Source organism: Ixodes scapularis, unplaced genomic scaffold (assembly GCF_016920785.2).
Source record: "Ixodes scapularis isolate PalLabHiFi unplaced genomic scaffold, ASM1692078v2 PGA_scaffold2__306_contigs__length_199485367, whole genome shotgun sequence".
Lineage (NCBI taxonomy): Eukaryota > Metazoa > Arthropoda > Arachnida > Ixodida > Ixodidae > Ixodes > Ixodes scapularis.
Genome location: NW_024609857.1, coordinates 112,606,603 through 112,623,023, shown reverse-complemented (window position 1 = coordinate 112,623,023; position 16,421 = coordinate 112,606,603). Strand labels below are relative to the sequence as shown.

Sequence of the window (16,421 nt, the reverse complement as noted above, 5' to 3'; positions counted from 1 at the left end):
CACACCAGGTCAGGCATCTGTACTGCAATGCACCCTACTATGACTTATAGCAGAAACAAATGAAGTCATGAAAACAACTATTTTCGCATGTGTCACAACATCTGTGAGAGGGTGTATCGTTTTCAATCAGAGAGTCATGCTGCACATGTGATGCCCCTGGAAAATGCACTTTGTTTGAATCCTGCGACACAGTGTAGATGAGAATCTCTGAACTGGTCAGCTGAGACCTGCTAGACCTGTTTCATGTGCGTCTGTGATGACAAAGAGGGCTACATTAGACCACCAATATTGGGGGTTTGTCCGAGCCTTGAAAACCTTTCAAATATGATCTTGAAAAATAATTTCACATTAGAAAACTTGCACTTACCAAGTCTATGTAAAAGTGCATACTGCACTTGTCGGCACAGAGCCCTCTCTTCTTCCAACTCCTTCGTCAGGGCCCTAATTTTCTTTTTAGCGTCTCTGAGGTCTGCAGCCGGAACGAGGTCCTCTGTGTAAACAAAAAGTTACAAGTTTGAAAGCATGAAAACTTTAAGGCTTGAGAAACATTGTGGACCTCACTGCATTTAACTGCCAAATGTATTCATAAGCACCCCACCTTTTTCAGAAATGCTTAGTACATATGCACACAAGCCTTCGACTTACCCATATTTGAAAGCATTTGATAAAAAAAAACCTGCCACTTAGTTTTGTGTTCTGCGAGTTGAATTGAGCTAATTTTTTTTTCTAATTTGAGGTTCAAAGATCCAAGAAAGTAGTTTCAAAATTTACAAATTATGAAACATGTAAAGTTCAAGAGCTTGACAAACTTGGAATCATAGAAAATGATTTGAACAATAATCAAATTACTCCAAAACATGTTGGCTACTGTCTTCTATCATAAGTTTATTTGTTTTACTTTAATATGTCCAGGATAAGCAATTGAAGCTATAGTATGATGCCTAAATTTCGCAGTGCACACTTTTTCGAAACTGTTGTTAGCACATCATAAAATCTGAGCGTAACATTTCGGGCTTCAATTCCACTGTTTGCATAATCGCTACTGCCCGTCATGGGAAAGATACACAAGCAGATGAACACTTATTGTAGGATAAAAATAATAGTTGGATATGTCCAGTATGCAGTATTATTTATTTCGCTCAGCAGAGCGAAATGTTTCCCTCCAATAGCCATGCGAACGTGATTGACCGTTGACATTTGTTGTTCACAGCTTACATCTCAAATGAAAACAGCTACTGGTCTGTACGGCCAGCACATAACCTTACTTGCCCTGCGCATGAGGTCATCCTTAATTGCAATCTTTCGCACATCATTGATCTTCAAGTTCAGTACACTGATATTGTGTGCAAATGTGTTTAACCCGTTACGGCAAAAAGCCCAATGACTATCGGTAGTATATAAACACAACATCAAAAACACAAGAACTGACCATAGAAGAAAGAGAGAGAATGACAAGGAGAAATGCAATCTGGCACTTCCATGTGCACACCGAGATGCCGTCAACCACAAGGCTATAGGACCGCACAGAATGGTGACATCATGTAAATATTCCTCATATGTCTGTTGCATTTCTTTAGAAAATCACAGCATAAAGCTGAGCAAACTACACTCTACAAGATGAAAAGATGGCACAACTTAGTTCCCTGTTGTGGGTAAAAACACCAGACTCAGAATCGAAAAGAACACTTCATATTCGTATAAGGCTTGCTAAAACATTAGGTGCCAGGGAAAAAAACCCTCGGCTTGACATATTTCTTTAAAGGGCAACTCCACTTCATTTGATAATCAGAAAACGATGCAGTCCTCTTCCGTATCATCTAGGAAGACGACACATCAAATATCACAATCTAATTCCATTTATATATCTTTACGTGGGGCGGAAAACTTTGCAAAGAGCCAAGTCACTGAAATCGACTAACTCTAGCAGGAAACGTGAAGCGCATTCAACAGCGCAGTTTTTAATACTGTAGTGTTTGCACAGCCAACATTGAGCCACTTTGTCAAAGACATGCCCTTTTTGTGCTTTTTCCTTCTCTAGGTGAAGTCAACAGATGCCGTGATGAGCTGCAAAATAGAAGAGTGGGCATGCATAGCCTTGATCGGCGCTAAAGACGGGAGAGCGCAGTTTTAAATGATCTAGTGGAGAATCATGTGATCATTCATACCGAAAGGTTTGCCATGGCTTGGATTGGATTGGATTTGGGGCTAACCCCTTTGTATCGGGGGATCTCAGCAGCGCTGGATCTAGCCTGGCTATACTTCGTTTCAGGTTCCGTCCGAGCGCAGCCAAAGGCTAAGGGACGGTTTGCATCTTCGAGAAGAGCATTCCTACGCACCACAAAGTAGTCCGCAAAACTAATTTGTTTTAAATCACTGTTTTGTGCGTACAAAATTGCACAATATTCCAGATGTGTAGTGCTGAGAATGATTTGCAACTAAAATAATTAAATATCTGAAGTTTATGTTTTTATTAATTTATGTAAATGATTGTGGTTTGGTGAAAACACGTACATTCGCTGGCAACACGGCTGCAGCGCTCGTTTTTTCTGTGTGATTTCATTCCCATAATGGCCGAATCATATGCTTTGCTGCTTTCCTCACCGAGTCGCTTCAAAACATTTTTTTCGAAAAGGCAAGTTTGGGAGTCAGGCGCGAGAGGTCGTAATGAATATCTGCGTTCAAATTCGGCAGGAGACTCCGGCCGCGTCGTACCGCGAATGCGTTGTAAGCAAGAAAAGCGTCCTGGCCACTACAATTCACTGATACGCGGCGAAATCAGGGCACCCCTTTACCTGCCGATCACATTGAACGCCGAGAAGCTGATGGAAAGGACTGCGCCTCGAGCTCTGGTATATATGCAGACAATAAAAGGAAACATCAACGGCCGGGTCATCGGTCACCTTGCAATGTGTACTTACATCTCGAAACTATGCCGAAACGCCGAACAGGTGGAAAGCTCGAACAGAGGCGCCAGCGGCCAGCTTACGTACTGACATCCCCTGTGACTAAATTCCAGAATGTGAAAGGGCACTTTATAAACCTGTAGCAGACGATACAGTTGATACACCCGTAGCAGACGAAATACCCGGCGAGCGCGGGCGGCGCGGACGACCCGCGGCCCAGTGGAGGGATACAAAAGTGCAGGCGAGATCGCGTGACCTATTGCCGGCGTGTGATTGGCTCCGGCCACACGTAGCTTTGGCTGCGCTCGGACGGAAGTTGAAACGAAGTATAGTAGCTACACTTTGACAACACAAGACCAATGTTGCCTGTTGCAGCCAAAGTTCCGGTTTTGGTATCCGCTAAGTTTAAAGAAAGATTGGTAACACAAATATGTCATGTTTCGATAAACAAAGTATGTGGGGCTGTTTATTAGTGCTTTTTAAAGTCGAATCATACATAATCCCGAACTTTTTTTAATTGAACGGAGTTGTCCTTTAAGAGAAGCTGCAAAGCTTTAGGAAAGAAATAAGTGAAGGACAAATTCCCGTTTAGGTTTTCCTGGAGAGTCCAAACATCACAACCGTTTATCCCATAATCCTCACTAAACACGGCAAAAGGCAAAAACACCGAACCGATGCTGACATGAAACGTGTTGATGACGTCATAATTCGGCTGCTGTTCGTGAAGAGATCTGGCTGATTTGGCTTGCATTCTCTTGGGTATAAAGGATGAAGACACAATGAACCCTCAATTAGAATGTGTTGCGAGGACCCTCGACATGATCCCATACTCGTTCAAGTCCTTAACAATGCAGTTCGGTGAGGCAAAGCGCCCTGGCGCCCCTTTCGTGACGTCACTCCGCACTCTCTTCCCCCATTTTCCCGTTCACCGGCCTGTGAAGGGTAGTGGTTTAGAGTCTGTTTTTAACGCGTCTTTTTGGCTAATCTGTACTTTAAATAATGAAATTTGTGATCCTCAAAGAGTAACAATATTCGTCACCTTCGAAGAATAATTAAGGAGAATAAATGGTTTTTTATTAAATTAAAAGCCATCGCAGCTTCTTTCACATTAAAACCCTTAACACATAATTTGAATATACCCGTGTTTGCATGAAAAAAATGTTACGTTCGACCATCACATTTGCCCATTTGCCTTATACAAAGGCCAAGGCAACGAAAGCATACATAGCTTATAGCGGGCAGTGGGCAGGTAAAAAAAGTCCCATGATCATGTATGGTCACTTGATCATTTCCCGTGGACATGTAATGTGATCACATTACCTTACGCAGATACTTGATCACATATGATCCTACGTCACCTTACGTTACACAATGTTAAGTTACATGGTTGCCATATACGTTGCAATACGTATGTTACACAGCTACTTGTTTCGCATAGCAATTGAATGGGAATTTACCGGCATTGCCAATTTGTACCGCTATTTACCCGCCCTGCTGGTGTCCTTTCTGCTGTCGATCTGCCCACGCAGCTCTAGGGCATGCGGCTTTATAAAGCTCATGACATGCACACCGTGAGGGTGGGCATGCCATGGGCTTTTCACACACACAGTGCTGCGCTGCCTCAGTGCTCGTAAGATTGTGAGTCACCGGCCCTTCCCTGTCTCATATCCTGCATCTTAAGTTGCTCCTTGAGTGGGTCGGAGTGCCTAAACAGAGTGCAAATTTCCTGGCTTCTAATATCAATCCACAGCTGTGTAGCACTGCGCATCACAAGAAAACTGGCCTTAATCGCCTGAGCCGAAAACGTTAACTGTACCTTGATCCTACGGGTAAAGCCTGATGACATATTATGTACAGTGTCACTCAAGTGATTAAAAGCTCATAAAATTGACTGCAAGCCTAGCAAATCTCCATAGACACACTGCACATTCTGTTTCATCTAACATTATATGTGGGATCAAGGTGTTTGGATTAAATTAGACAGTTGGACAACATTTAATATAAAGGATGCTTATGCCCTATCAAAGTAGACTGCATTTAGGTCCATGGGGTGTTGATCAAGCCCAGATTCCGGTGATGGACTCTAAAGCTGCCTGTCTTAAAAGAAAGAAGCGGCCTTCAATTTGTCAATTTTGAATCTAGAGTTTGTTGTTATTTATATGATGGTGCATTTTCAAGACTCATCATTATTGATAATAATAACATGTAGAAATAGAGGTTTGTTTGTTCACGTACCACCCATACAAAAGCCAACCGAATTGCAACTGAAGCACACCTGTGACCTCAGCTCATCGCGGTTCCCTTTCGCAGCCTGGATTGATTGTTGCCGCTATGGGAACCAAGTAACATGCTCAGGCATTCATCTACCCACCTAACGCTTGGTTGCCTTGGCGACCAAACACAACTACGGAAGAATACCACAACGCGCTGAGACCACTGGCGTTCTTCCGCCCCCTTTTGGTAGGCTATTCCATGAGTGTGAACAAAACAGTTCAATAAAAATGGCTCACACCTGACACCAAAGGCTCATTTTCTCGAGTGCCTAGTGTTTTAAAAGCATAAGACAGCAAGCAAGATTTTTTTATTTATGTTTTTAAGTTTTATTTTCTTTTATCCACAACATGGTGCTAAAGTATCAAGTGCAGAAAAGATTTGAAAGGTTGCACAACCATATTTTTGCCTTTGCAATTTGAGGTGAACAAGTTGACAAGTGCATGGGCTACACAGCATCTCTGCTGCAGGTGGAAAATTTCAGACACTCCGTGCGGCATCAATCAATTCAGAGTAATTCATTAGGAAGACTCTTATGGGTCCATACATTCATTCCATTTGTTTTGCAGATATGCAATGCAGAGAAACTTCTTTTACAGACAGAAAGAAAATCAGTGGAGACAGAGCACAAGCTCCAGCAAACCCAAAAAGTGAAATTGTGGTTAGAGACAGAAAACTGAAGCATCAAATGAGGCAGAATAAATACTGGATTATCAAAAAAAAAAAATACCAAAAAAAAAAACTTTTTTTTTTTTTTTTTCAAGATTACAAGTAGCATAGGAGCCTGTGTTCTACAACTCCTGGTAGGAGAGAATCTCCGATTGTGGTTTTCGGGTGTCATACTAGTACAGTAAATTTGGCCATGGTCATTGACCTATTTCTCTGACACTTACAGGTATGAATTTATATTTACATACCTTGTGTCTCAGAGCTGCGGTCTTTCTGTTTCGATGATGTTTTTCTCAAATTTTTTTGAAGACCACTCGGTCCCGCCACATCCTGCGCAGATTTGGAGGACATAGATATAACAAAAAATTACAACAATAAAATTCTTTCATAAATTAAGCTATTATAAAAGCAAGCAAGAGCTACAAAAAAACTCTGGCGTCGTCGTCAATGACCTGATTCAAAAGGATAGGACAAGGACCATTTGTTTTTGTCCCATCACTTTTAATTAGGCAGTTGTTCATGCAAAAGGATGGGACAGAAATCAAGCACTTATCCATCTTGAAACATATCGTAGATACTCGCTTGTTTTCAGCCAGACCCAACCCCAGACATTTGTGCTGTTGCACGAGGATCTAAGGAAACACGTCAGCAAAACCAAAATTGCAGGGAAAGTTGCCCGTCTGAAGTGAGGCCAAGGCAAACTATAGCAGGCATCCAGCTTTAGTAACATAAATAAAATATATGCACACACCCAACTCAAGATGCTTCGAGACCTCATTGGCTTCCTTTTTTGGAACCGATCAAGGCTGAAACCATGCACATACATACCACATTCAGTGTTTCCCGACTTTCCACGGCATCATGCAGAATGACAGCTGGAAGTGGCACCCTTTCTTTCACCATTTGCTTCATGAGCTGAGTCTTTGTTTCTAGAAATACAAAAGAAATATACACTGGACTAAACATGCAACAGGACAGAAGATTAGACTACTGTATTAAATTCAAACTGAGAGGGAATAAGGAAAGACAGGACAAAAATATGTTTGAAACACCTTATGAAAAAAGATTTGATCCTTCGTTTGTTCATTTTTACAGCACTCACTTTTCTGTCGGTTAACATGTTTAGCGAAAAACAACTTTTCCACATTAACTATAATAAATTGGTGCAATGCCTAACATTTTGTGCAGACATAGTGTAGTACTTTTCTAAAATAAACAATGATGCTACAGCCATGTCTTGAGCATGAAGCACTCTGCGAGTCCCTTGATAGCTATCGTCTGGAAGTTCACTTGTCAGGCTATGGGAGAAACAATAAGCGAGTTGAGGGGGTTCAGAGAGTGGGTTATCGGTCTGTCTTGACTGGGTGCCATGCTTCCGCTGTAGATGAAAAACTTGCAGTACAACTGCTAGCCTGGGGTCATACTGCACTGGTGACATGTTTCTTTTTCTTTTTTTTTACACTGAAGCCTGAAACTAACAGCCTTGTGTTTACAATTTATATGCCTCTGAGTGTAGTAAAGGAAACATTTCTACAGTGCTCTATCTGTGCATGCATCAGAGTGCACTGAGAGTCGTCATGGGTGCACCTGTTAACTCATCGCCATGTGGCATGCTCTCCCGATGAGGCCAATCAAGCACGGCCAAACACGGAACATCACAGCATCTGTCGTCCTTCTGGGCATGTTATAATCGGCTTAGCAAATCGAGCACAGCGAACGTGTTCGACCTTAGTGCGTTTTCTGTGCACTTGAGTTTGAGTGACTGTAGCCTCGTGTGCGCTCAGACGTAAGGGTAAAACGAAGTATACTATTCTGTGGTTACTCTATACTCCGTCTCACTTTTGTGCGCCGCAGGCGAAGGCAACGCCAGGAGAGGGGAGCGCTAAGAAGGCAGGATGGAAGAGGAATGTAACGGAGGGCGAGAGGAGAATGGGAGAGCGCTCAGAACGTTGGAGAAAAGAAGGGGTTCCGTCTCCTCTTCAGGAATTGTACTAAGATATTGAGGTGGGCTAGTTGGATATGCATGATGTAAAAATTAAATAGCGCAAAGGTTAGACAAAGGACAAAGGACAGAACATGTAGACAGGACAAGCGCTAACTCACAACTGGCGTTTTAATAGAAAATAAGAGAAGGAAGCAGCATAGAAATACGCCGAAAAATTATAAATCTTCTGTCTTCCTTTTTCGGCGTATTTCTATGCTGCTTCCTTCTTTTCTATTAAAACACCAGTTGTGAGTTAGCGCTTGTCCTGTCTACATGTTCTGTCCTTTGTCCTTTGTCTAACCTTTGCGCTATTTAATTTTTACATCATACTCCTCTTCAGGCTTCCTAGCGCTTTCTCTTTCTCCCCTCGCCCGGCGTTACCCTCGCCTGTGATGCACGCAACTAGTGAAACGGGGTATAAGCATATACAGTCGGCAGTAAAAGTTTGCGGAACATGGAAGAGACAGCTGAAATACATCGCTGCGCCATCTGACGACGCAGGCCAGCTATTCAGACCCATTGCATGCACAAGCACATTCTTTAGTTCTCAAAGTTATATATGTTCACTCGCTTCCATTCGACAAGCTCCCGATATACCGAAAAAGGCGCGAGGAGCTGCTTTGTCAGCAGCTATGCTGAGCATCTGCCTCAGCCACCGCAATGGGAGACAATGCCTGCATGCCACCTTTTGCCGAGTCAATCACTGTCCCGATAAAGTTTTGCTCCAAGCTCAACTGTAGCTGAACAATTTTTTTTTCTTTTATATTACCATGGCCTGCTCGACTGTAGCTGAACAATTTTTTTTCTTTTATATTACCATGGCCTGGTATTTGTGAAGAGTGCAAACCAATTTTCAATATTTGACAGCAATGACTAGCTTATCTTTTCATTGTAACCTAAGCTGTCGAGTGGTCAGCAATATGCAATAAAACATAAATTATCTAACTTGCCATGTTAGGTAAGGCTTTGCCTTCACAGAAAATTTTACCTATACTCCATCTCACAAGCTGTGTGCAACAAAGCCATGGGTGCAAGAAGGGCATGTCTGAAAGCAATGCGCTCGTGCCTTTGCCTCTGCTGCACACAACTTGTGAGATGTAGTATAGAGTTCACATCAAGAAAAGAAGGTTGATTATTTTGTTCTTTTTATGACTGCTGCAGGTGGGTTCTGCTGCTGTTTGGGAGATCAAAAACAGTAGCACCCCCCCCTTTTGCCCGTCTCCAGTATCAAGAGTGCATCGGACGGAAGTGAGCAAACATGCATGACTGCCGAGCACAGAGGGATGAGCACGTGCAGACCATGGGTCTTGATAGCAGTTGGTGCATTGTCAGAAGGCACAGCGATGCATTTCGGCTGCCACTCCGATGTCCCGCAAACTTTTCCTGCTGACTAACTACATGGTACTGCAAGAGATGAAAGCTTTCATGTCTTTGGAGTCAGAAGTCTGATCAAGAAAAAAAAAAAGTTTTGGTTTACTTTTTTTTTTAGCGGAGCTAAAGTTGAGGCTTGGGTTAGTTGGTACGACATACTTCGGGAAATTAAAACAGTGCATAAGACAAGGGACCAGACGAAGAAGTGACATGGATGCACCGCTGACTTACAGCTGAGTTTATCGATCGCAAAATCACAATACACCGTAAAATACCGAGCAAGCGCCCACTCAAAATTTGAAGAAAATCACGAAAAGATAGGGGATGGGCACCTGTGAGGTGATCAATTTTACATATATATATATATATATATATGTACTGTACATATCTTTTCAGGTGTTTCAAATTTTGGGGGTGGACGCTTAGTGTGGAATGGGAAGACGCACAGTATTCTATGGTTTACATGCGTTGTCACGAACAAAAGGAAGAAAAAATTAAAGAAAGTAATCAGCCCACAAGATGTATCACTAATAAAAAAGAAAAGAGAAGGCACCACTACAGAGCCAACAGAGCATGTGGTAAAAACGAGACAAGGAACTAGAAAATTAATTTCTTTGCCAGACAGGGCCACCGAAGAATTGCCTGACAGATGTAACGCTCAACTTCGCTATCTCAACAGCCTCACACCGTTGGAAGTCGGGTAGGCAGCCACAGTTGCGGCAATGAATGCCAAGATGACCAGACACGGTAGTGGAGACACTGTAGGCGTGATTTCTTAATCTGTCATTCAGACAGCGACCCGTCTGACCAACACAACGCTTGCCACACGCCAGAGGGAAAGAATAAACCACTCCCTCTTAACACGCGACAAAGCTATCTCAATGTCTCGTTTTGCCAGCCGTAGCCTCCATAGAAGAGGGGTTAACAGCTCTGCACAACCTTGACAATTTATCAGGAGCAGAGAACAACACGTCCATGTCACACCTGCCCGTAATCGTTTTAGGTTGTGGGCCAAGCCGTGCATATAAGGAAGGACAACAAAATTTCTTCTTTCTCTTCCCTTTTCGTTATTGGCCCCTTTGCGCTCGTCACAGGCCTGCTCTTAATATCTTTGAACAGGAACCCGGCGACCGCTGTTAACACGTGGGAGGGGAGTCTAGCATCTGGGAGGCATTCAGTTTGCCTATACACCAACTCAACTCTCCTACGTCACGCCGCGGTGGTGGCGCGCCGGACGCACTTCCGGTCTGTGGCGGTGGGCAGAAGTCGCCGTGCCAGACATGCATTCCTGTGTTCCCTTGGAAGAAACGAGACAAAAAACCTGCTTTCTCGTCAAAATGCTGCGACGGGGTTGTACCAAGAGAGTCTGGACCGGTTTGAAGATCAGTTTTCATGTGTTTTTGCCCCCTCCGTTCGTCCGAGAACGTGGATAGTAGCCGTGAAAAGGGCAAACCAGACGCTGTCGAACTACGATTGCGTGCGCGGGCAACACTTTGTGGTCGCCAGATGTATTTGCTTTGTTCCAACATAAACGAGAGAAAACCGCCAAGTTGTCCGAACCACCCACGGGTTCAGTGCGTCTTCAAATTCACACGGCCGCCTGATCGTTCGAACTTTCGTCTGCTCTTTCAAACGTCTCCTTTTTGTCGTCTGCTCGTTCAAACAAAAGCGGCCCGTAGACCAAACTTTGACCCGGTGATTGCAATAAGAAGTAATTGCAGACCTCAAAAGACTTAAGTAGGCTCGGTGTAAAAAGTAGATACAAGATGTTGATCATTGGTACCGGAGGTCATCACCGACTTGTTACGCTTGGTCTGTTTCCGCTTCCGATTTTCAGTATCGACGTCGATCATCGCCGCTACCTTCTACACTTTTGCAACACGAGCGACGTCGCTACCGAAAATAGCTGGAAGAATCTCATCATGGTTTTGGCGTCCATTCTGCGGCGTTCATGCGAATGAATCGCCGCACGTCAAATTATTTACGGAAAATTTAGCGGCGTAACGAGCCTTGATAATTTCGCTTAAGCGATTAAAGTGGTAAAACATTGCGATGAGGACGTAGAATCGACAATTCCAACGCGAAAAAGAGTAGGCAGACTCACACAGACGCCGACAACGTGACATTCGAGTGGTTTGTTGACGCGGGACGCGTGCATTCTTGCCCGTACCTCATTACGCATGCGTTCGAACTGTCGTCTGCTCTTTCAAACTTGGCTGCTTTTTGTCGTCAGCTCGTTCAAACGACAGCGGCCCGGAAACCAAACGTTGACCCGGTAATTGCGATAAGAACTAAGTGCAGGCCTCAAAACACTTTTGAAGGTTGGTTGTGGTAAGTAGGCTAAGTGTAAACAGATACAAGAAGATGTTTATCATCATTGTTACCAGTGGCCATCACCGACTTGTAATGCCCGATTCTACTTGCGGTTTTCAGTATCGACGTCCACCATCTCAGCTACGGTCCACGCTTTTGCAGTCCGAGCAACGTCGCGTCTGAAAACAGCGAGCAGAATCTGATCGTGGGAGTCAGGCTTTAGCGCCCATTCTGCGGCGTCCACGTGAAATGAATCGGCGCACGTCACATTATTCACGCAAAGTTTTGCCTCGTTAGTTTTACTGAAGCCGCCCAAATAGTCAGACATTGTTAGGAGGACGTAGCATCAACAATTCCAACGCGAAAAAGAGCACGGGGACTCCCACCGACACCAACAACAACGCAATTCAATGGTTTGTTTATGGGCGACGGCGGGCTTTTTGCCCACCATCCACCGCGCATGCGCGGCGCCGGTGGCGTCCGCTAGGGGCGCTCCGGTTTGTTTGTAAACATGAGTTGGTGTATAAGAGCCAAGTTGAATGTTGTGATAACAAGACTTCCGCAGAGCATGTGTATAGCAAGTCCTCGCGCCCGCTAGGACTTGCTATACACCTCACACATGCCGGATTTCCCTCCCACGTGATAACAGCAGTCACTGAGATCCTGCTCAAAGATATTAAGAGCAGGTCTGTGACGAGCGCAAAAGAGGCCAATAATGAAAAGAGAAGAGAAAGAAGAAATTTTGTTGTCATTCCCTATATGCACGGCTTGGCCCACAACCTAAAACGGAACGCAGGCAGATGTGACGTGGACGTGTTGTTCTCTCCTCCTGGCAAGTTGTCAAGGTTGTGCAGAGCAGTTAACCCCTTTTCTAGGAAGGCCACGGCTGGCAAAACGAGACATTGAGATTTATTTGTCGCGTGTTAAGAGGGAGTGGTTTATTCTCTCCCTCTGGCGTGTGGCAAGCGTTATGTTGGTCAGACGGGTCGCTGTCTGAATGACAGGTTAAGAGATCACGCCTACAGTGTCTCCACTACCGTGTCTGGTCATCTTGGCATTCATTGCCGCAACTGTGGCTGCCTGCCCGACTTCCAACGGTGTGAGGTTGTTAAAGGGATACTTGAACGAGATTTGAAATATTCCCGTCGTGTTCAAAAATAGGTTGAATATGATCCACAATATCCGTAAATGACAATCGCACGTTCGTATTTTGAGCCTGGTGGCTGTATTTTTCGTTATAAACGGCCCACTCTGGCAAGCGCTCGGAGAAGGCCCAGCGGAGACCACGTGACATCCGACGCAATCGTGACGTAGGTCGTCTCAAGACGAGCAAAGCTACAGCGAGGCTGACGTCGAGAGGATGGCCTAGTCGTTCCAGCCACCGAAGTGGCTGCTTTTGTACGAATTTTGAGTGACGGATTAATCTTCTATAGTCTTGTAGGGGGACAATAGCGACTTCTGCGACACACAAAAGGCATTCTCGGGAAGAGGGGAGTTCCTCCTGCCCCTCTTCTCTCGTCGTGGCCGGAGACGAGACAACCTCCGTCACTAGCTGTCAAGGTTCCTAGACGGGCATTACAAGCGAGGCGTTAGCGACGTCCACCAGGTGCTCTTTGCTAATCATTTAATTAGTTTTAAAATTCCTTTTCGTGACTTTTTTAACAAGATATTAATATATTCGATCTGATGCTGCTTTTCTGAACACATATAGACCAAAAAATGAGCGCCGAAATTTTGTTGTAGTATCCCTTTAAGCGTAACAGGTACTAGTTGACACGCAAAATTCTTGAGGCTGTTGAGATAGCGAGGTTGGGCACTACATCTGTCAGCAGTCCTTCAATGGCCCTGTCTGGCAAAGAAATTAATTTTCTAGTTCCTTGACTCGCTTGTTTTTTTACCACACGCTCTGTATGGCTCTGTAGAGGAGCCTTCTCTTTTTTTTTTTTTATTGGTGATGTGAGCTGATTACCTCCTTCAACTTTTTTCTTCCCTTTGTTCGTGACAATGCATGTAAACCGTAGAATATTGTGCATCCGCCCATTCCACACTAAGCGCCCACCTCCAAAATTTGAAACACCTGAAAAGATATGTACAGTACATATATATATGTAAAATTGATGACCTCACAGGTGCCTATCCCCTATTTTTTGCGATTTTCTTCGAATTTTGAGTGAGCGCTTACTCAGTATTTTACGGTATACTGCGATCGATAAACTCAGTTGTAAGTCAACGCTGCATCCGTGTCACTTCTTTGTCTGGTCCCTCGTCTTTTGCGCTGTTTAAATTTCCCCCAAAAATTGCTTTTTTCTAGTTATTTTTTTTTTCCTTTTATATCTTTGCTTAGAGGCACCATAAAAAAAAATTATAATAGGGCTAACTGGACGCGCTCTCATAAAGAAACTTTGTGCTCCTTTTTTATCTTTTGATCCAGAAAAGGCAATGTTCTCAAACTTCAGCATCGGTTTGTTGTTGCGATTGGCGCGGAAGCCAGCGTTAGTACCACATTCACACCTTTCTGCGATGCCTACTTTGTCTATGAAAATTAAGTGAAAGGTCTCATCCGCTGGGACGTTTCACCGTGAGTGCTCATAACCCTGCGACAGCAACGACTGTCCTACATGCACTGACCTGTAGAACCTGAAAAACCTTGCACCGCCAACTGTATTGTGATCGCGACGCTTCGCACATGCACCCATCGACGAGACAAAGTCCTCGCACAGCGAGGAGGAAGGACGCTTGTCCAGCTTGAACTCAGTTCTTTTTAACACTCCATCAAGAAACATCGCATATTCTCCTCACAAAGAGCCATTCCGAACGCTCAATTTAAGCCCGATAGCCGTGAAACAAAGAAATGACATCTAGTCCTTTCTCTTGGTCCAAATGCTCGTTCTCTTTTAAATAATAGAGACAAAACCTAACCCAAAGTTGAATATATATTTCTGGTTCTAGCAAATGGTAGAATGGTTTACTCACCTCCCAACATTATAACCTTAGCGTCATAGTATCCTCCATCGCCGCCATCAGGGCCCTGCCAGAAGGCAAGTTTCGACTTCTTGGGGTCGAAATCCTCTAAATGCTTTGGCTCGAACCTCTGAATTAATGAGATGGGAAGTATAGACGTCTGCTTGTCCGCGTATCTAATATAAGCGTACATTCTTCCTCGTTCACACAACTTGCAGGTGCTCCCACGTGGACTCACGAAGCTACGGAACAATCATAAACAATCCCACGAGTGACCAGCCCGGCTTGTACTTGGATTTGGATTCGTCGGCTATTCTGGCTATTCACTAGTTTCGTTTTGGAGCGTACAAAACTTTACAATGCCTTTCTCAAAATATAGGTAGGAAAACTGTGCACGTTGGGGGGGGGGGGGGGGGGGGGGGTCGAAGAACTCGATCTTGCAGAGCCTAATAATAAAGCATTGAGCTATCTGTAACAATAATCTCGCTAACTACATCACACTCACTCATTTTCTTTGCAAAAGTGCGCAAACACCTCTTTTTTTTTTTTTAATAATGAGGTAATGATGGTCACTTGCAGATAAAGTTTACATCGATTAGAAGTGCAACGTATGTTGCACGTGAACACATAAAGAAAGTTTCACATGCAGCGATTTTGGCCCTAGAGCGGTGCGATTTCTGCCGTCGCGGCGCTCGTGCCGCTCAACCGCTGGTGCTGGCCAGAACGCCGCGACGGCACAAATCGCGCCGCTCTAGGGCCAAAAACGCTGCATGTGAAACACGCTTCACAGCAGGAAAACGCGTACACGCAGGAGGCCTTGTGGGTTACCAAGCCCCACCGCGACATTCGTGCGTCGTATACATGCCAACATTGGCATCCAAAGCCTGATGCATTTGTAACGTACAGTGCACCACAGTATATGCACGTGCAGGGGCGAGCAGTTAACAGGAACATTAGAGCAGTGACCCTCCTCCCCCCCCCCTCGAACACTCCCTAAATTTTAGAAAATTAATAATTAATAAATTCACAAAAAAAAAAGATCACCAGTTGAAAGACACTCAACCAGATATACGATAACTGCATGTTAGCGTCTAACATTGAATGCTGTAACCATTGATCTCCTGTGTAACACCCAAAATGGGAGAACTAGAAGCTAAGTATTACAGCATTATTCCTAACTAATTACCGCTCTATTAGACATTACTATTGGCGTCCAACAGAATATCGTGCAACGCCTCAAAATCGGGAGAACAAGGAGTCGAGCATTTCAGTATTAGGCCTAACTCTCGAACTATCCCTAACATCAGCCAAAATGTGGAGCCAGTGCTCGATTGGCTATCGCGTGCATGTTGATTGAGTCCAACGCGAACACTCGCCGCCCTTGTCAGTCGCCGGATCTTTAACGCAAGCAAAACAAAAAAAACAAAAAAACCGCCGACCAGGTATTTTAAGTGTTCACGATGTTTAACTGTCTTTGGAGCGTCAACGTATCGCGCTGACATTTACTACAGGGGTGCCCCAAGTTGGTGGATTAATCATTTGAAAGTATAAAACATAAAACACCCAAAGTAAAAAAAAAAAAAAAATGCAAACGTTTTTGATTATGGACAAATTTCTCCTAAGCCTTTTTTTTTTCCTCGACATCATCAAGAATATTCTCGGCTACTCTGTCATTTATTACGACTGAAATACGGGTGGAATGGAAAGGAAATAAACTGGCTACCATAATACTGACCTAATTTGGCCGAAACGAGCGCCACAGAGACAAAAAATAATATTTAGGCTTACATGCAAAGCACATAAGGATGTTTCATTTTACTTGTTTTACTCAGGTGAACTAAACTTTCCATAACTTTTTCTTAAAAGCTTCCACCATCATATACACTTGTGTGCTGAACCCCGCTGGAATCTATTCGTTTCGCTGATTCGTTTTATGCTGTGCATTCAGA

General features: G+C 44.0%; 1 protein-coding gene across 1 annotated transcript; it reads right to left on the bottom strand.

The window, feature by feature from the left end:
- Nucleotides 1-216: 216 nt before the first annotated feature.
- On the bottom strand, nt 217-14,665 carry LOC115315124. The gene is made up of 5 exons (XM_040221325.1): nt 14,485-14,665; nt 6,672-6,772; nt 6,092-6,173; nt 368-490; nt 217-251 (listed from the first exon to the last, which is right to left on the bottom strand). The coding sequence occupies exons 1-5, from the start codon at nt 14,663-14,665 to the stop codon at nt 217-219; spliced, it is 522 nt and encodes a 173-aa protein (XP_040077259.1).
- Between the last annotated feature and the right edge of the window lie 1,756 nt (nt 14,666-16,421).

Excerpts from the sequence above, each read along its gene's own strand:
- LOC115315124 (XM_040221325.1), bottom strand. The coding sequence starts at position 14,665 with ATGTACGCTTATATTAGATACGCGGACAAGCAGACGTCTATACTTCCC. Across the intron at positions 6,773-14,484 it reads TAAGGTTATAATGTTGGGAG|AAACAAAGACTCAGCTCATG; the intron begins GTGAGTAAACCA and ends TTGTATTTCTAG. Across the intron at positions 252-367 it reads TGCACTTTTACATAGACTTG|ACGCACATGAAACAGGTCTA; the intron begins GTAAGTGCAAGT and ends TTGTCATCACAG.